General features: G+C 33.4%; 1 protein-coding gene across 1 annotated transcript; it reads right to left on the bottom strand.

Moving 5' to 3' along the window:
- Positions 1-1494: 1494 nt before the first annotated feature.
- Positions 1495-13887, bottom strand: LOC134705585 (uncharacterized). The gene is made up of 3 exons (XM_063564307.1): positions 13499-13887; positions 9602-9745; positions 1495-1848 (listed from the first exon to the last, which is right to left on the bottom strand). The coding sequence occupies exons 1-3, from the start codon at positions 13728-13730 to the stop codon at positions 1658-1660; spliced, it is 567 nt and encodes a 188-aa protein (XP_063420377.1). The 5' UTR covers positions 13731-13887; the 3' UTR covers positions 1495-1657.
- Positions 13888-21440: the final 7553 nt, after the last annotated feature.

Genomic DNA, 21440 nt, shown 5'->3' with positions numbered 1-21440 from the left:
CTTCAGGGTACCTGAAAGTGGTAGGTCAATGATTATTGGTATGCAGGTGTGTAAGCTTTAAAAGAGCACATCTCGTTTCCATGGAAAATATTTGGTACTTGCAACTCGACTGTCTATTGACTTACAGGATTGTAATAAGTTTACATGTATTAGTGTGTGATGTGGTCACATTAAAATGAACCACTAATTTTTAGTCCTTGATATTTGGTATGTAAATGTTTCGGGATTTGCATGCAGATTATATAACCTTGTGAACTCATTATGGTTAATAGACTTGGAAACTTTTACATAGTTTACAAGATAGTTTGTGCTTGTGTTTGTTGAAAGAATCAACTTATAAAAATTTGATGGAATTTGGTTTGCAGTAAGATTGGCATTGGCACAACTGATTTCCATGAAGGTTGTTTAGCTCCGCTCCTTCAGTCTTTAAAATATTTGCACAAAGAACTGTTAATTTAATTTCAACTTTTACGTTATATAACAAATAAGTGACTCATATCTTTGTGTTAACAGTTGATGATATTAATATTTGGTGATATGGAGTCTTGCAAAATCTACACCAGAACATGGCTGTAAGAAGGGTTCTTTTGCCCTCAATCTCACTCCAGGAACTGATCAAGGTTAAAGTTGCAAGGTCAAGTACATATTTTGGATAATAAAGCATATGGACTTTATTTGGTAGAATTGAGAATGAAAATGGGGAATATGTTGGAGACTTGAGAGCATAAAACCGCCAAAGACTAACCTATTGTCTTCCACAAGTGAGAAAGTTCTGCTCTGAGAGGCGGACTTCTGATGGCCCCTACACACATGTGAACTAGGTCAGTGAAAATTGAAAACTGAAACAGATAATTAAACTAAAGATCAAGATAACATGAATGATTGTTAAGTGTACATGTACATGTCCGTTGCATCTATCATTGACCTTAATTTCATGGTTTAATGGACTGGTAAGTTTTTGTATTCTGGTATTTCTCTTATATTCTTAAAGAAATAGGTCCACTTTATTTATTGTAGGGAATGATTGTTAGGGGTTAATACCTGTTTTGCAGGTTTTATCTGACCGTGACCTCATTTGCATGGTTCATTGGACAATGTTAAGTTTTTGTGCGTTTTCTCGGACTTTAAAAGCAATACCTGAATGATATTTGGTGTATTGAACGACAGTAATGTATTAAGTTTTGTCATTTTCATGGTCGATTTATGTTCCTATTTTTTCAGTTTATTAGATACTCAAAGATATAAGTTGAGTTGACTTTATTCGTTGTATGGAATGATGCAAGGTGTACATTTTTTAACGACTGACCTAATTTTCATATTTTTGAAACGTTTGCCCCACATCAATGGCATAAAGTGATACCCTTGTCCGTCTATATGTGTTTGGGTAATGATTTACTGAATGGGACCATGACGCCTGTGATAAAAACTAAAAAAAGAAAACATAATGTATATCAAGTTATCAAACCACAATTAATTTATTAGTCATAGCTTGAATTTATGTGTTTCCCTCGGTATGCTTTCGGTCGGGAATATACAGGATTTTCTATTAGGTAGTGTTGGGTACCAGTCTAGCTAGAAGTAAGCTTAATGTTGGATAGCCAATGCAGATGAAAGATCCCGAAACGTTCCGATCACATGATTTTGGCGTGTTTTTCGATCATGTGATACACGATGCTCTAATGTTTGTTTTGCACTGAGAAATATTTCCCTGTGTGATGACTGCTGATGCTGCTATTGCTAATACCACCGACACAACCTCCAATAGAAACGACCATCCCAAATATTCACTAATAAAAAAGCCTGGCATACTTATAATCCAAATCATTAATCCAGACAAACATAGAAAACCTGTATTAAAAATATATAAATGATTAAGCAATAAATAATTATTTACAAAACATATCATTAACTTAATTTATTCAAGAAAATATAAGCAATACATAATTATTTACAATTACATATCATTTTGAAACTTATTACGTATATCATTTTTATTTGTAAAGGTGGGTTTTTTTAAAACTTTTTTGCTGATTATTGAATGCCGTACAGTGTTCTATAGAGTTCTTCATTTTCGTACTTTTGTCTTTATATTGTTTCTCGTCGACATACTATATATCATCATAACGTTAGCCTACATACCTATACAGTTTGATACATTAGTTGATTCACAATTGCCAGTTATTAACTTTGGTCAAACTATATCGAAGCTTTTTGTCGAGCCTGCAACTTTTGTTGCAGAAAGCTCAACATAGGGATAGTGATAATTCGGCGGCGGCGGCGGCGTTAGCTAACTTCTTAAAAGCTTAATATTTTAGAAGGTAGAAGACCTGGATGCCTCATACTTTGTATATAGATGCCTCATGTTACGAACTTTCCGTCAGTCACATGTCCAATGTCCTTGACCTCATTTTCATGGTTCAGTGACTACTTGAAAAAAGTTAAGATTTTTTGTAATGTTAAATTTTCTCTTATTATAAGTAATTGGATAACTATATTTGGTATGTGCGTACCTTGCAAGGTCCTCATGCCCGTCAGACAGTTTTCACTTGACCTCGACTTCAATTCATGGATCAGTGAACAAGGTTAAGTTTTGGTGGTCAAGTCCATATCTCAGATACTATAAGCAATAGGGCTAGTATATTTGGTGTATGGAAGGACTGTAAGGTGTACATGTCCAACTGGCAGGTGTCATCTGACCTTGACCTCATTTTCATGGTTCGGTGGTTATAGTTAAGATTTTGTGTTTTGGTCTGTTTTTCTTATACTATATTCAGAAGGTCTACTATATTTGGTGTATGGAATGATTGTAAGGTGTACATGTCTAGCAGACAGATGTCATCTGACCTTGACCTCATTTTCATGGTTAAGTGGTTATAGTTAAGTTTTTGTGTTTTGGTCTGTTTTTCTTATACTATATGCAATAGGTCTTCATATTTGGTGTATGGAATGATTGTAAGGTGTATATGTCTATCTGACAGGTGTCATCTGATCTTGACCTCATTTTCATGGTTCAGTGGTCAAAGTTGAGTTTTTGAGTTTTGGTCTATTTTTCTAATACTTTATGCATTAAGTCAACTATATTTGGTGTATGGAAATATTTTATGATCTATTTGTCTGTTACGCAGGTTTTATTTGACCTTGACCTCATTTTCATGGCTTATAGCTCAGTGTTAAGTTCTTTTGTTTTGATCTGTTTTTCTGAATTTATAAGCAATAAGTCAACTATATTTGTTGTATTGAAGAATTGTTAGCTGTACATGTCAGCCTGGCATGGTTCATCTGACCTTGACCTCATTTTAATGGTTCATTGATCAATGTTTTGTTTTCTTGGTTAATGATGAGTTTATGTGACAGTTGTAATATTTGGTCTATCAACATAATATCTATGATAAGAAAAGAAGGCGAGACATTTCAGCGTGTGCACTCTTGTTTGTTTTACAGCATATTCCTTTGAGTGTGTAGCAAAAGGTAATATCTTTGGTTAGCTTGCTTGTTAACTGAACCGTGAAGTCTTTATTAGGTCAGGTATACTACCCTTATTTCGAAGTAGCATAGTCCAACAGACAGATCGATTGGTTTTCTGTCGGAATAGTCTATTCTTAGAGTAGGACAGTTTACCTAACCTTACAATGACTTTATGGTTCAGCTAACCAGCAACCTAACCAAAGATATTACCTTTAGCTTCACACTCAGTGGAATCCGCTGTAGTTATATATTATAGCGCTTGTTTGACTTGCTGTTTTGGAAAGAGAGACATGTATAAAAATGTTAACATTACATACAGCCCGTAACAGAGAAGTGATCGAATTGATGTTTCTTTACAGTCAAAATTAGCTACGTTATCGACAAACTTAATTAGGTAGTGACCGAACTATTGGTACTTCAACGTTAAAAAGATTGACAATGCTGAAAAACTTTCATGTGTCGATATTCAAGTTTAATACCGATAATATTGAAAATAATTCTAATAATATGAAACAAAATATGCCCATGCACCATTTCGATTGGGCGAAAAGTAGTCATTTCTTTAAAGTCAGAACAAAAAAAAAAGATTTATGGAAGGACGTCTTGATAGTATTATTTCTTTACAATTTTACCAAAAGCTAAAAGAAATATACTGATAAATAACTAAAACGGTGTTTGATAGGAATGAAGTCCTTTATTTTTTCGGACTACAATGTGTACCGTATGTGTGATGGATTTGAATTCAATCACTAACTTTGAAATGTTTTCACAAAAGGGAGGACTGGTATTTGTACTTCTGTTAGATTATGTCTTCGTCCGTTTCACATGCCAAACTTTTTTTCTAGTACAGTTTAAACGGGAACATTTTGTTTTATATGACAAAATAACAAGCAAAACTATTTCTTGCAATGGCACACACAGAGAATATTTATTTTAGTAAAAATCAGTAAAAAAAAATCTCCAAAGTATACCATGGCCAGGACCCGACAGTTTTTAGCAGTGTACAAATGAAAATCGTCCGGAAAACTGCGCTTGCTGTCATTTTGAGGGATCATGCAACATTTCACCTATTACCCATAAACAACATAGGTTCTCAATTACTAAAAAAAAGTTCTCAAAGATCATTTCAAATCAGAGTAAACATATTAACTTCCTTGTATATATACAGTCGAATTTGTCTATAGGTTACACAAAGCTGGTTCTTAAAATGTTTGTATCTGGGAAAACATTTTTCTTTGACTTTTAAAACATGAAGGGGAAACAGATTTCTAAACCATTCACATATAATATTCCGTATTTCTGATTTTTTTGTTCGATAACGTAAATTATACGACTTTTTTTATGACTACGTGAACTTGTGCCATTTATTTTTGCTGGTCTTTCGGAAGATAATTTACAATTGTGCAGTGAACGGGGGCACTTTATACATAAGTAACATAACCTGATAATTCTGTTTGGAAACAAAAATAAATTCCCAATATATAAATATACATGTATGAATATACAAAAAGTAACATATATTATATGTCGTGTACAAGATTGGATTTTGAAGATATAACTACCGCACAGAAAAAGTATCATAGATTTCGAGGCTTTCATATTCAATATTTTGAATTCTACCCTTGTTGAAAACCTGTGGAGACCTCTACAGTTTTTTAAAACATCAATTATTTTTTTGTAAATTGAGTGCCCTCTCCCTGAACATGCTAACACTTAAGTCATATCTTTTCATTTTCATATTTTTCCCTGTTTGTCTCTGCTGTCTTGATCGTTAGAACGATTAGTGGTATCTAACAATATTTACGTAAACTTTCTGAGAATTATGAATATTTTTTTTCTGTCAGATATGGATCATTACCAATGATAAAATGAAATGCCGTTCATCACATCTTATGGAGGTTTAAATTTCAAATATTCGTCAATAACTTAAGATATAGAGCAATGTTGTCTTCAACATTTGAAATGTTAAAGGGTACATTTGTATTTTTTACTTCGATTTGAAGGAAATTTATTTCAGTTTTCTGTGACAAAGTACAAGCATGTCGGTATTGCAACAATGTATGATTGACATAATCCCGAGGACATAATAAACAGATAGGTATGAAAAAGAAAAGATATGGGATATTCTGTATCAGACGAAAGAAAAACTATTACAATGGTGAATCCCATAAATGTTCACAGTGCAAGCTGTATATAATATCTACATTGAGCAACATTAACTTTACCGTTAAAATTAAAATGCCAATGACAGATGTTGATTAAGCTCCAGTCCCACTAGACCACGATCGCACTACGCTCACCACGATCTCAAATAAGATCAGATCGTGGTTGGGTCGCGGTATGAGCGGCATGAAAATGTACATTTTCGTTGCTTTCACGATGCTACTACGTCCTCATTACGCTTCCACAACGATCCCGCTACGATTAAACCACGTTATCACCACGCTTATTCTGCGACCTCACTACGCGTATCAAGACCTTTCTACGCTCTTCACGTTCTCACTACAACCATACCACGATTTATGCGATTGCAACACGATCTTACCACGCTTCTACTGCGATTATAGCACGCTCGTCCCACGACCATACCACGCTCATACCGCGATCTTACTACGCTCTCAACAATAATGTCAGCACCGAACTCCATATAAATACTGTTGCATTCCTTCTATTTCTCTTTTATGAGAATATTTTACGGAAACAACACAGACATGCCACCAAGATACACCAGAACTGGTGGGCGTGGCGGAAGGGGTAAAGGTAGAGGTAGAGGCAGAGGGGCCTCTGATACTAACCCTGATCCCGTAGAGATGTCGAACCAACCTAACAAAACTACTTTACAACCTAGTGCTGTTGCTGGTCCATCAAAAACAAATGAAGACGTTTCAATGGGCGAAAATGGGAATGACACAGATGTATCAGGCATGGCCGATCAGTTGGAGAAAAAGGGACAAAAGATCCAAATTGCACACAGATCTGACCTTAGAGGAAGAGCAAATCATGGTAGAATGGATCATGGCTTGGTTGTTAAGATTTTTTATCTGAGTTATTTATTGAAGAAGCATTACTACATGTACATGGTCTTGTGTTTCCATGGTTCAATTGAAATTGATGTTTCAAACAAAAACTGGAGAGCTTTTATACATTTATGTGACAATGACAATGAACATGACAAGAACTCGAAAATAGTCGTAGTACGAACGTAGACAGGTCGTAAGAAGAGCGTGATGAGGACGGCATGAGCGTGCTAGAATCGTACTATGGTCTTGAACAGCGTGTGGTGTAAACGTGGAATGGTCGTAGTGGGAGCGTAGTTGGGTCGCGGTGAGAACGTGATGGTCGTATATAGAGAGGTCGTGATAACGTCGCTGTGCCGGAGATCGTAGCGAAGTCTCCCCGAATAGAATCACGCTCTCGCTACGATGCCGGGTACAACGACCTTTGCGATAATAATAATAATAATAATAATAATAATAATAATAATAATAATAATAATAATAATAATATCTTTTTTTAGAGAGAGTAACTCATTTGGATTACACCAATTTTCAATAAGGCTCTCTTAATACAATAATAATTACATTAAAAATAAACAATTCATCAATAATAATGATAAATAAAAATTATATACAATTTAAAGTACAATAAACAATTATGATATAGCATTAAAGTACAAATATGATGGTTAAGTTAAAAGTACATAGATTTGTATTTATGTTTAAATTCATATACTGTATTTGATTTCTTTATTGAATTAGGAAGAGCATTCCACACTTTTGGTCCAGTGTACGAGAAACTAGACTTATACAACTGTGTACTAGTATTTGGTTTTGGAATAATAAAATTATCAGAGGATGAAAATCTTGTATTATATTTTTGATTTGCAGAAGCTGATACAATAAGACTGGACTTATATTCTGGAGCTAAGCCATGTTTTGCCTTATACATAAGTAATGCGATCTTACCACGACCTTACTGCGCTCTCCGACTACGCTTCTACTACGACCTGATTTCGCCATGACCGCACCACGCTTGTTTTGAACATGTTCAAAGTTGACCATGCTCATCACGATCTCCACGACCTTACCACGACCGTATTACGACCTCACTGCTATCTACACGATCGCACTACGCTCGTCAAAATTTGCATTTTTTCACAGATCGTAGTGCGATCGTTGCCTAGTGAAACTGGGGTATTATAAAAAATGTTTTACTGTGTTAAAAAAACTTCGACTTAAACAATGAAAACTTACACGTTGGACATGAAATATTTTGTCGATGAAGAAAATTAAATTATGTCACTTCTGAAATAAGTTTGTCGATAACGTAACCTATTCTGACGGTAAAGAAACGCGAATTCGATCACTACTCTGTTACGGGCTGTAAATGTTATGGTGGCCGTCAGAACACTACCCTTGTCAACTTTAAAAGAATTTTATGAAAGTTTAATTATGTAAACCAACTCCCATTGAATACTGAGTAATATCAGTTAACCCGGAAGCTTGTGCATACAATACTATCACGGATGCTGCGCACTGAGACATAAAACAACAGATTCAGCAAAAGAAAGCCGAACAGGTTTTCTTCCGTTACTATAAAAGCTGTACACAATTTAAACAAATTTCATTTTATAAAAATAAGATTTGGTATTTTAGTTGTGGGAAAAATTCTTCACCAGACACCATTGCAAATGACACAGAAGATAACACCTTTAGGTCACCGTACAACCTTCAACATTCAGCAAAACACATGCCGTATAGTAAGCCTTAAAACGAAATGGCAAATATAAAATAATTCAATCGAGAGAAACTATCAGCTGAGTTATGTTCAAAACAATTATCGAAGCACTTATATGATATACAGCATTAAACGACAACCACTGAATTACGGGCCTTTGACTTGGGACATGCACATGCAGACTATTTTAACGAAGATTATATTACTCCACTGAATTGACACTGGGAACAGTATATATATAGGGTATGTGTTCGTTCCTGACTGAATACTTAAGAAAACAAGTAGATTATCCCCGCAACAGATTATGGTCCTAATTTACAAATTACTTTGTCAATTGTTGGCGTTTGTTTGCCTTTTTTATTTCAATATTAGTTTAAGGAATTCAGAAGCAAAACAGCTTATAGAATATCATATATAGAGAGAATAGCCCTTGACACGATGTTTTTTTAACAGTTTTGTTTAAATTTGTTAAGGTCAAATGCTTAATAATCAATTTTAATCAAAGTACTGAAGTACTGAACATCGGATAACCGCAAGTTCTTGTGAATAGTCCAACAAGCACTTGTCTCCGAAAACAAATCCCATCTCTATACCTTAAAGTGAGGTTAACGATTCTTGAGATATTTTTTCGCATGCGTGTGCATAGATATTAATGTTTTATTTTACTTATATGTTTATACATATAACAAAACATTTTAATATTATTAATTTATCTTCTATAAAAAGTATTTGATGATTCATTGAAAAAATAAATTTATAACAAGCAATAAGGAATGTTAGTTTGCACTTGATGATGTCAACGTATTCATCATGTTAATAGATCGGTTAAAAACCCAAAACCTATATAACGTAATGGAAATCTAGGCGATAGCAATACACTGGATTGTTCTCACGGTCATCCGCTGTAAAATTCATTAATTTTTTTTTTTTATGTCATCCTGTCCTCTACAAGGTTTCAATTATTTAATTTTTACAGCGGATGACCAACACAAGATTTTTTTTAGATTTGTTATGGTTAAATACTCAATAACTTGTGACAAACATAGTGACCGTGCATTAATACTCTTAAGATCATAAACCATAATTAAAAAACACACTTATTTGCCATTCATCTGTTCAATTTTGTATCATCTTTTCCTCTTATAGGATTTTCAAACTATTTCATTTTGTTTCTGTTGTTTTTGTAACAAATGGCGAAATATTTCTAAAATCTCTTGTCAGAACAAAACCGTTTTTATCCTGGTATATGTTTTCAGTATACTAAGATGACAATTGCAGAACTATAGTAATTTTATAACAATTACAAAAAATAAACCCACATATTTAAAAACTTCTTAATTCTTATTTCCTAACAATTATGAATTGTATGCAATTTTCTTAATGTTATGAATAACTTTACCTGCTATTGATAAAAACCCAGCACTAATAAGCAAACAACATGTCCTTTCTTTTAACAGATAAATCTTCACGATTATTGTCAATACACCCAAAAAATACATAAGTAGCCCAGCAACTGACAAGACTTGGGCAATATGAATATATGCTGAAATAAAAAGTGAAAAAAACCATTGTTAAATTAATTATAGATTATTAATCAATAATCGAAAAGTAGTTGTTTTGTATGCATGTCCTATCAATTTCGTTACAAGGACAATACACACTTTCCGTTGAAAGACCTATTGGTTTTGTTCGGATTATATTTTTATATTTTTTTCGCCAATCTTTTCTTGCGCTGTATTTTTTGTCGAGCCTGCAACTTTTGTTGCAGAAAGCTCGACATAGGGATAGTGATCCGGCGGCGGCGGTGTTAGCTCACTTCTTAAAAGCTTTATATTTTAGAAGGTAGAAGACCTGGATGCTTCATACTTTGTATATAGATGCCTAATGTTACGAAGTTTCCGTCAGTCACATGTCCAATGTCCCTGACCTCATTTTCATGGTTCAGTGACTACTTGAAAAAAAAGTTAAGATTTTTTGTAATGTTAAATTCTCTTATTATAAGTAATTGGATAACTATATTTGGTATGTGCGTACCTTGCAAGGTCCTCATGCCTGTCAGACATATTCTTCGACCTCGACCTCATTTCATGGATCAGTGAACAAGGTTAAGTTTTGGTGGTCAAGTCCATATCTCAGATACTATAAGCAATAGGTCTAGTATATTTGGTGTATGGAAGGACTGTAAGGTGTACATGTCCAACTGGCAGGTGTCATCTGACCTTGACCTCATTTTCATGGTTCAGTGGTTATAGTTAAGTTTTTGTGTTTTGGTCGGTTTTTCTTATACTATATGCAATAGGTCTACTATAATTGGTGTATGGAATGATTGTAAGGTGTACATGTCTAGCTGACAGGTGTCATCTGACCTTGACATAATTTTCATGGTTCATTGGTTATAGTTAAGTTTTTGTGTTTTGGTCTGATTTTCTTATACTATATGCAATAGGTCTACTATAATTGGTGTATGGAATGATTGTAAGGTGAACATGTCTAGCTGACAGGTGTCATCTGACCTTGACCTCATTTTTTATAGTTCAGTGGTCAAAGTTTTGGTCTATTTTTCTAATACTTTATGCATTAGGTCAACTATATTTGGTGTATGGACATATTTTATAATCTGTATGTTGGTTACGCTGGTTTTATTTGACTTTGACCTCATTTTCACTGTCCATTGCTAAGTTTTAAGTGTTTGTGTGTTTTGGTCTGTTTTTCTTTATTTATAAGCAATAAGTCAACTATATTTGTTGTATTGAAGAATTATTAGCTGTCCATGTCTGCCTGGCATGGTTCATCTGACCTTGACCTCATTTTCATGGTTGATTGATCAATGTTTCCTTTTCTTGGTTAATGTTGAGTTTATGTGACAGTTGTAATAAGCTTTGTATTTAGGTCTATCAAGATAGTATCAAGGATTAGTAAAGAAGGCGAGACATTTCAGTGTGTGCACTCTTGTGTTTCAAAAGATGTCGCTTACTATTTTTGTATATGGTATCATACAATCTATACGCTTTTGAAACTGACCCTGTTTACCCGAACACTTTCTGTGCAAGAGTTATCTCCCCAACACTGTTTTTCTTGTTATGAGTGTCTATGTCAGTCGATTAATGTATGTGAAAGATTTATACTGATTTAGTCATTAACGACTCTCAAATTCAACCTTAACTATAAAAAATCTATCACATATGTCATAATTTGTCACTTTTCAGATATTTTTTGTCAAAAATGAAAGTGGTCGCATCTGTGTTCATTCAAAACCTATGTATATGTTATGAAGTATCAAATACAATTTACATTTAAAAATTAAGAATACACACAAATGCGGCCACTTCCAATTCAGACGGAAACCGTCTAAAAATTAACCAAAATTTCGAAGATTTTAGTTATTTAGCATGACCTAATAATGCTAGTAACCAATACATGTGTATTATATGTCAAAACATCCCATATATATGTAACATAAGTATTCTACTTTCCAATAAATAGGCTACACTCGACAAAATACGATCAGATCACTCGAACGCACCCGATCATAGCCGAACACTTACCTACTACATATATGATAAGGAGAGGAATGATCAAAATCAACACGAAAGAAAAATAAGGAGATAATGTATGATTGCTTATGAGATACCAGAGTCAAATGGCGTAGATGTAAGCAAATATTGGTCCCGTTCAACCACCGACCATGCACGAACAAATTCTTGATACCGTTAGGTTAGCTATAAAACCCACTGATATTTACTAAATGTTAAAAAGTTCAAAATAGAAAACGTGTGGCGTTATGTAAAGGGGCATTAGCTGTCAAAAAGATATTCTACGATTTGACACCAATTCGCAATACCATTTAAAACGCAAAAAGTCTAAAATGAACAATTTACAAAGCATGGACTCGATTAAATGTATCAGCATCTTGTGTTATCTAAGTATAGACGCCATCTAATTAACCATCGAGATGACCTCCGAAAACTTCCGACTGTCATATAACCCGATATAAAATAAATGATACAAAGAGATAACGAACTCGTGAAATTACATTTGTCTAGCTCTGTTTAATTTCATATTATAAGTTACAAGATAAGTTAATCATCGGGTTTATCTGTATAAGAATGAGTTTTTTTGGTGAAAAAGGGTTTACCCTTGTTTCACTTTCTATGTTGACATTCTTTTTCTTTTAATAACTGAACTACTCTGATCATTTGTGAGCTTTTCAAACAAATATAGATTAAACACCAATATATTCAAATTTGAAAAACAAATCTGAAATTTCAGAAAAAAACAGATTTGATCAGGTGTATCTCAAATGAATATTTTTTCTTGAAATTATAGAACTATTTTACAAATTTCAAATATAAAATAATTGTAAAGTAAGCAAATCAATCTGTTTATAGCGTGATTTCTAATATATTGAGAGTTAAAATAACATTTTAAATCACTAACAATTGAAAGGTGAAATTATGGATTAAACTTATTATAATGTTGAATTCAACGGAATATTATCATAAAGTTCACGTATGTGATTTCACGTACATTTGTACTGGTATCTTGTTTCAAATTACTAGTTTAAATACATTTTAAGTTTAAATGAGTGATTTAAGTATCAGATTTATTATCATAATATTCTGGTATAGATTAATTATAAATAAGAAATCTTAAGAAAAAGAAACCCGTTATTTATTCAATTTCTGCTTATATTTTCTTGATCTACTATAGTCCCAAGTGTAAACAGTGTATCACTTGCAATTTTTTTTCCATACTCTTTCCTAATTCATTTCTTGACTTTTTTATTTTTCGTAGACTATAATTGTAATGTTATTTGTTCCTATAGTGGTACACTCCACTGTAAACATATTTTTGAGATAGAGCAGGTGCGATTTTCTAATTTGAATTGTTATTGCCTAAAAGAAATGCACTACGAATTAACTGTATTTAAAGCCAAGTATATATTTTCAAACTCTAAATTACTGCAACAGTCCCTTGTTTTTGTTTTTTTATTTATAAGGTACAGTGTTTGTTAGCTTTTTGTTTATCATATTTTTAATTCCCACCAGTATATGTTGGTTTTCTCTTCTGACCTGTATGTTGTTATCAGCGGGCTTTTTATATATTTTTTATATCGCTCATAGTTGAAGGTCATACGCCTTAGTTCAGTCTGAAGTTGTTGATATAAATATCCTTTTGGTCTTTGTGGAAAATTTGTATCCGATGATAATGGACATTTCCTTCAAAGAGTAATCATTATTAGGTGTTAGGCCTTGTATGGCTAACTGAAATGCAAAATTACATAGTTAATTCTTACGTTTTTGTGCTGCATCGTGATTGAAACATTTGTCTTGTAGTCCAGGAATAACCGAACATCCTTTCCAAAGTCCATAATAATAAGTTTCCAATCCATATGGTGTCACGTGACGCTCATAATACCAGTACGGCACAGTTATTCCAATTAAATGACAGAGAATACCCAAAACGGAAATTATGCCACAAGTCCGCGAATCGTAAAACTTTGGATGTGTTCTAGCTGTACATGTCATCTTTAATATAAATCAAGAGTTGTAAGAGAAACGTAATTCAAAAGAGTGATAACAAAATTCGTCAAAGACTCCAGCAAGAAACTCGTTACAGAATGATAAGACTCGTCACAGACCAGTAAAAGACACGTCACAGACCAGTAAGAGACTCGTCACAGACCAGTAAAGACTCGTCACAGACCAGTAAAAGACTCGTCAAAAACTGATAAAAGAGACGTCATAGACTGGCAAGCAAAACTAACCAGTACATTTAAATATCCAGAAAATAAATTTAGAACTTTAAAACGTATTGAATATCTCTATTTTGACAGACATTTGAATCGTCCATTATAGTTCAATTGTGTGATTTTTAAAAATACACAATTTGAAAATTGATTTTACAGGCGTTAATTGCTGTTCATTAATGTCAGTCATTCAATTTTCATTTAAAAGTATAGTCTTAGCACTTTGTTCATGAGTATTCAAATTGGTGGTTTTAACAAGTTTAGCACACACAGGCGTTTAAGGGAATCGTTTATGAAATTTACACTTCGTCGAATAATTAAATTTGTGGTTCATATATTCCACTCGAATCAACGAAAATTGGTACTACCCGAATTATGATGTAATAACACTCGTTCCAATTCGGATCTTATGAATGTGTAGGACATAAATAAGATAAATCAGAATATATTTGACAAAAAGGAAAGGAAATATAGGATTAATATCAAGGTGGCAGAAACCCAGCAACACAAAAAGCAAAAGACATATAAATATTAACACATGGTCCCCGACAACACATTTTTCCTTCAATATATGAAGCTCTTTGACCAATGCTTCTACTTTCTACTCTTTAAGTATGAATTTCATGCTTCGAACCATACGAGTATTTGAACAATACGCATGCTCCATACCATACGAGTATTTGAACAATACGCACAATCCATACCATACGGGTATCTTGACAATACGCATGATCCATACGAGTATTTGGACAATACGCATGATCCATACCATACGGGTATCTTGACAATACGCATGATCCATACCAATATTTGGACAATACGCATGATCCTTACCATGCGAGTATTTGGACAATACGCATGATCCATACCATACGAGTATTTGGACAATTCGCATGATCCATACCATACGAGTATTTGGACAATACGCATGATCCATACGAGTATTTGGATAATACTAAGTGAAATAGTGAACATAAATTACGTGTTTTTTTAAATGAAATTTAATTTGACTTAAAGTCATTATAAAACTTATGTACATATACTTTTTTTCTGAAGAAAATTCTTTAATTTATTCATATTTAGAAGAAGTTTACTTTATTTGAATTGCTTCCTTCCAGCAAGTTATTCCCCGTACATATTTTCCGTATGCAAGGTTACCTCAGTGTGACCCATCTCGTAAAAATCTGATGACCACAATACGCATGGATGTCCTTAAAATAAACTATTATCTGTATTTACATGTTAAACACGTGCTCAATTTCCATGCTTTTTTGTTTATTTTTTCGTCAATTGTTGACAAACAGGTGACAATCGTTAAACTTCGGCTTCAAAACACGAACTTTAATTACCTGCCATATTTTCACAACACTGACCGATTGAAAAAAAAATGACGATTATACGAAATTTACACGAAAAAAATGATAAATTCGAGTACAGAAGACTAAGTTTATGATGTTTGTATGCGTTGGTACAAGAATTGGAAGAACATTATTTTTCACCGGTCACTCGTTTCTTATGACTTTAAACAAAATAGTAATACATGCATTTGGAAATTTTACCTACATGACGTCAATTCCTTGAATATTTCAAATTGTTTTAATTATTTAATGATCACTAACTGCCATGATACAATTAAGACGAAGATCAATATACACTTAACATGAGACATAAAATTTAAAATAAATTATTACAAATACGTCCTTAATAACGGCCTTAATAATACCAAACCTGATATATGTAAATTATTTAATATAAAAATGCTAATATTATGATAACATAGTAAGTGGTTGTATTTATCTTTAAAATAATGTTAACGTTAAAATGTTTAAGTGATTTTATGCTTGATTGATTGCCGGTTGCTTGGCGTCCAGTGACAAATATTTCATTCATTTTCAGGACGAGAATAAATTAACAATAGATACAATAGGTATATCCTGTAATAGAGGCCTTCCGTGATGAAGGTCAGGTAAATTTTGACTGCCCCTGGAAAATGACGGTTATTGATATGGAAAGAAATTTTGCCTTGCAACCGGTAACCTAGGGACCCTCCGAAGAGTTTTTTACGTGCAGAAAGAATGGCACTCTCTCTACACGAAGCATCGGATTAAACGCCTCCATTTTTATCGGACGTGGCCGCATACTTCAACATTCCACACAGCTAAACGAACGTCCCACTTCGCCATGGAGTTTACTGCCGGTAGAGACCATATTTGTATTCACTAATCACCCTTGAGGAAAATATATGATACATTTATTATATATTAGAAATCAGTACAATAGTTCGTATAATAGTTTTCTGCTCTATTCCAAGAAATTATTTTCAACAGGTTAAGTCGATCAGTAGCTGTTTCGTCTACATAAGACTCATCAGTGACGCCCAGGTCAAAACAGCTACTGATCGACTTAACCTGTTGAAAATAATTTCTTGGAAAAGGGCAGAAAACTATTTTATATAGATATCCAAAAACTAACAATATTTAAATCACTTAGTACCACAAACTTTTAGTTTTTGGATATTTATAGAAAAACAGTGCATCAACAATAAAAAGTTGACTACACTAAAAGCTAGTAGTTTATTTCGACAACAGTCCAAATTGAACCCTTCTTTTCTTGTCGCTTTCTTGTTATACTAGTATATATATATATAGATCACCAGAAACCGTTGTTTTCAAAGTGATAAGTATATACTGACTAAACAGTGTCACCATAAAATATCATTTCCTTCTAAATGAACAAACAATTTTGCCTAAAATGGGAATTTAAAACGTTGTTATAGGAACACATTTGTAAAATAATATGTTTCAATGATTGATCTCAATGTCGGGTTCAGTGATTGGGTGGGGTGGGGTGTTGGAGGGAGGTTGTGCGTAGTGAGGGTATAGTTTACTTTTCTACATTGGTTAGAGATATAAAGGGGGAGGGTTGAGATCTCACAAACATGTTTAACACCGCCGCATTTTTGCGCCTGTCCCAAGTCAGGAGCCTCTGGCCTTTGTTAGTCTTGTATTATTTTAATTTTAGTTTCTTGTGTACAATTTGGAAATTAGTATGGCGTTCATTATCACTGGACTAGTATATATTTGTTTAGGGGCTAGCTGAAGGACGCCTCCGGGTGCGGGAATTTCTCGCTACATTGAAGACCTGTTGGTGACCTTCTGCTGTTGTTTTTTTATTTGGTCGGGTTGTTGTCTCTTTGACACATTCCCCTTTTCCATTCTCAATTTTACCTTTGATTGAAATTTTCATTTATTTTTTTGCCGCTGCATTTCCCATCGGGTTGCATAACCCACGATGAAGAAGGTTGAACGTTTAGCTGGGTGAGATGAATACAAACTCAGTCACACCTGGATGGAAGGTTTAAATCTAATTCTTCGTGGAAAAAGAGTGTCAGCTCTCAGCACATTAACGTACACCAATTAATATATGGCATGTTGTAAGTCATAATTGTTGTCCCAATATTTATTCAACCTCCTCCTTTTCCAGCTGACAGTTCAACTTTTTATGTCATTCAATCCATTTTGCAGAAATCTACCTTTTATATGAATTTTTAGTTTAAACTCGTCAGGATAAATATTTGCCACTGGGCGTTAAACAAACACCAATCAATCAAATTGATATTTAATTTGAAGGATATATAACGAATAAAGCAGTTCAAATATTGACCATTTTCCTTAATCAAAGGAAAGGCTACTGTTCCATCGTTCTCGTTTTTCTTTCTTTCTACTTTGCCAGAAAAAAATAATATTCCATAGGATCACATTTGGAATGCAACGTTAATCGTTGTCCCCCCACCCCAATCACAGTTTTTTGCTTTGTCTTATCGCAAGGACCAGACATAATTGTAAAATATCACCAAATTCGAAATTTTTAAATTTAATTAATTTCAAATTTTAGACTAGCCATTATAAGAATTTCCCCATAACATGGATGCAAATGAATATCAATACATATTAATATTTCGAGTTGATAAAATTCCCATGCAACGTCTAAAGCCTTAACTGTTTTTTTTTCAACCGGAACAATATGAACAAAGACAAACACATGCCAAAAATAAGATGAACAGATTACGCAACTGTAAACCAAAAATTTATAGATCTACTTACCTTAACCTCATCATAAACCTGATAGAACACAGTGCACAAGAAGGTTGAGCAGTTTCTGAAGATATGCGTCTTCATGTTTTAATTGTTTAACCTAAATAACATTAACTTTGCAGTATCGTCCTAACTTTTCGATATACTGCACTTACCTATTATGTCTGTTTGTTTTGTTCACACATCGTTGTCAATATAATGGAATTTTATCACAACTGTCATACAAGTGAGAGGTTTAGCTAGCTATAAACCCAGGTTTGACCCACCATTTTCTACATAATGAAATACCTGTACCAAGTCAGGAATATGACATTTGTTATCTATTCATTTGATATGTTTGAGTTTTTGATTTTGCCGTTTGATTATGGACTTTCTTTTTTGAATTTTCCTCGGAGTTCAGTATTTTTGTGATTTTACTTTTTACATTCTGTGGGCAAAGATACATTTTGTTTGATCATATGGCATCCCACGTGTTTAGGTGTTATACATTACTTGCATATATAAATGTTTGTGCTCGAGTATTCCTAGTAAAGTTAAACATAGGAAGGCGCTACTAGCACATATTTATAAAATACTAGTATTACTTGTTGTGAAAATGTTTGAGATTGTCGCAATGCTCAGTTACATTTCAACCAGTTTGAAATGATGTATGCTTTTGTTTTCTCGTTTGTTGATCTTGAGAAAGGGTCTATCGATATGTATGTAATTCCATAAACCCATGCTTAGCAGAAAAAAAATCCGGCATACCATACAGCCTATGAATACAAATATTTCTACAAATGAGGGGTTACAAAAAACTTTACTTCCCTTTTCTAGCAAGCGAAATACCTTCACTATTAACTAATGGTGAACATATGTTTACTAGTTCGACCTATGGTAATTTTATATCACTATGTCTGCTGTCTATTAATTTGAATATTTTGAATTTGCAGTTCGATGGCGAATAGATTATATGAAGAATTGATATTTACATTTATTAAGTGTTATGCGTAACACAAAAAATGTACTCCAACAAAGTTTGCCTAGTGAATCAAAACGACATTGTTATAATAGAAGTACGAACAGTATGAACAAGTGGTGTTTAAACAAACTTCCTCAGTTCCAGTGGAAAATAAGGACTCAACAAAATTACATCGTCATTGACGGAGAAAATCTCACAAAAGATAGTAGGCATCGTTTCAATGCATCAAAATATGCACACAAGTTCCAACGACTATTTACTGATCGTTTTGAACCACATCAATCAAATGATTTTGGACATTTTAAAGATTGTTTAATTACATTTGATATAACTATATTTGTTCATGTTATTTTCATAAGAGATGCCAATCTTATGTGGGTTGATTGATTATTTTTTGTTCGAAAATTTTATTTTTTTGTTCGAAATTTTTTTGTTCGAAAATTATCTTATTTTTTTTGTTTTGAATATGTTTTACATGTTATTTTTCATGAAAGATTTCGATCATTTGGGAATGGTGAATTTTCTTGTTTTGATTTCTTTAGTTATTTGTTTTGAATATAGGAAATCCTTAAACTGTTCTTTCTTTGAAGATCCTGTTCTTTTTTCAATGTAAGCTTGCAGAATATAATCCATTGAAGCCATCCGTGTGATAGAATCATATACATATCAAGACAGCGCGTTTATTACTGTTGTTTTAGTGTCATCTAATGCGATCTCAATTATTATATATTTTGTAAAACATAACATATTGCGTATTACTAAAAATAACATATTAATACATTGGTACCTGCCGTTGTAATGAGTTTTTATAGTAATCTTTATGCTGATTGTCTTGAATTGTCATAGAAAAGTTTGGCAAATTTATTCTCTCTTATCTTTGGTTGTAGTTCTCCTCTTCTTTATTTGTTATTTTTGAAAAGAGGTACATTTTAAGCCTATTTACCCTGAATTTATTTAACATAAGGGCCATTTTTCGGCATTTTTCTAAATATCATTAACTTTTGACTTGTGTCATAATCAAAGATTCAAATAAGTTTTTTAATGTTTGAACAACATGTTGACGTACTTTCAAACATTCCATGAAATTATACAAAAAAAAACATAAAGATGGTCCAAAATAATAATGTTGATAAAATTGAACAAGATTTATGAAATGATTTAAATCATAACAAAGACGGATATTGTTAAACAAAATAATGTTTTATGTCCGAACAATCAATACACACCATTCTAACTGTAAGCTTGTGCTTGAAAACAATGTTACGGATATTGCTAGTCACAGACTTTTCAAGCCAGTTCGCATTGGAAAAGATGAAAACGAGAAAAGATCTTTTCTAAATCTTTCTTTTGCCAACAAAGGTCTCGATGGCGTCAACCTAGGCAATATCCTTCATCATAAATTAGTTCAATCGAAAATACCTCCTTATTTCAAAGATCAGTCTGCACCAATAATTTCTTATACCTATACCAAACCTATTGCAACTAAAATTTTCAATTACAAACGCGTTTTGCAGGATCTCGATATTGACGACTTCAAGTCTAAACCTCCTGATTGCACTTGTGCTAGTTCCCAATTCACATATAATCCTGCTGGCCACGTTATTACCGGAGACCTTAACATTGTTAATAATACTTCTCTACGAAACATGTTATCGAAAGGTCCGAAATATCGTGAGCCTAAATCCATCAATTGGAAATACAACTTTAAAATTCTGATGGATTCAGTCGAGGATTATGCCAGGCAATGGGCTAAGCGCGAGAAGGAAGACGTAGACACTCTATCCGAATGGATTAAGGCAGTGAGGTCGTTAATACAAATCAGAATTAAGAAACTGAATGGGTCCATCAATGCCCATGCTACGTCAATCTTCAAAGATCCAAATGTTGCTAAACACCTATCTGACCTCCATGATAAATATGTTGTTGTCTCCGCAGACAAAGCCCCAAATAACATCGCTTTTGTCTGTAAAAGTCATTACATTAATTGCTTGATAAACGAATTAGGTATAGACAATTCACTTGGAAACCCAACATATACCCTCACGACACTTACCAAAGAGGAAATCCTGGATAATCAAAGGTCTGTTCTTTGTTCCTTTGGTATTTCAACCAAAGATGAAGAACTGGATCTTCCATCACTGTATTGGATACCTAAACTACATAAGTGTCCTTACAAACAACGGTATATTGCTGGGTCTTCCAAGTGCTCCACGAAACCCCTTTCTAAATTATTAACATCCATTTTATCAGCAATCAAAGACGGGCTTCAAAGTTATTGTGAAACTGCCTATTCTAGAGGTGGCGTGAATCAGATGTGGATACTTAAAAATTCCAAAGATCTTTTAGAGTACATACAATCTAACTCTCTTTCATCTTGTAACAGTATTAAAACATTTGACTTTTCTACTCTTTACACAAGTATTCCACATTCCAA

This window comes from Mytilus trossulus, chromosome 2, assembly GCF_036588685.1.
Source record: "Mytilus trossulus isolate FHL-02 chromosome 2, PNRI_Mtr1.1.1.hap1, whole genome shotgun sequence".
Classification (NCBI taxonomy): Eukaryota; Metazoa; Mollusca; class Bivalvia; order Mytilida; family Mytilidae; genus Mytilus; species Mytilus trossulus.
This window is presented reverse-complemented; position numbering and strand designations above follow the sequence as displayed.

Bases quoted from the DNA above. Each gene is read 5' to 3' on its own strand.
- LOC134705585 (XM_063564307.1), bottom strand. From the start codon at position 13,730: ATGACATGTACAGCTAGAACACATCCAAAGTTTTACGATTCGCGGACT. The intron at 9,746-13,498 runs GTAAGAATTAAC...TTTTTATTTCAG, and splicing joins TCACGATGCAGCACAAAAAC to CATATATTCATATTGCCCAA. The intron at 1,849-9,601 runs GTAAAGTTATTC...TTTTTAATACAG, and splicing joins TGGGTTTTTATCAATAGCAG to GTTTTCTATGTTTGTCTGGA.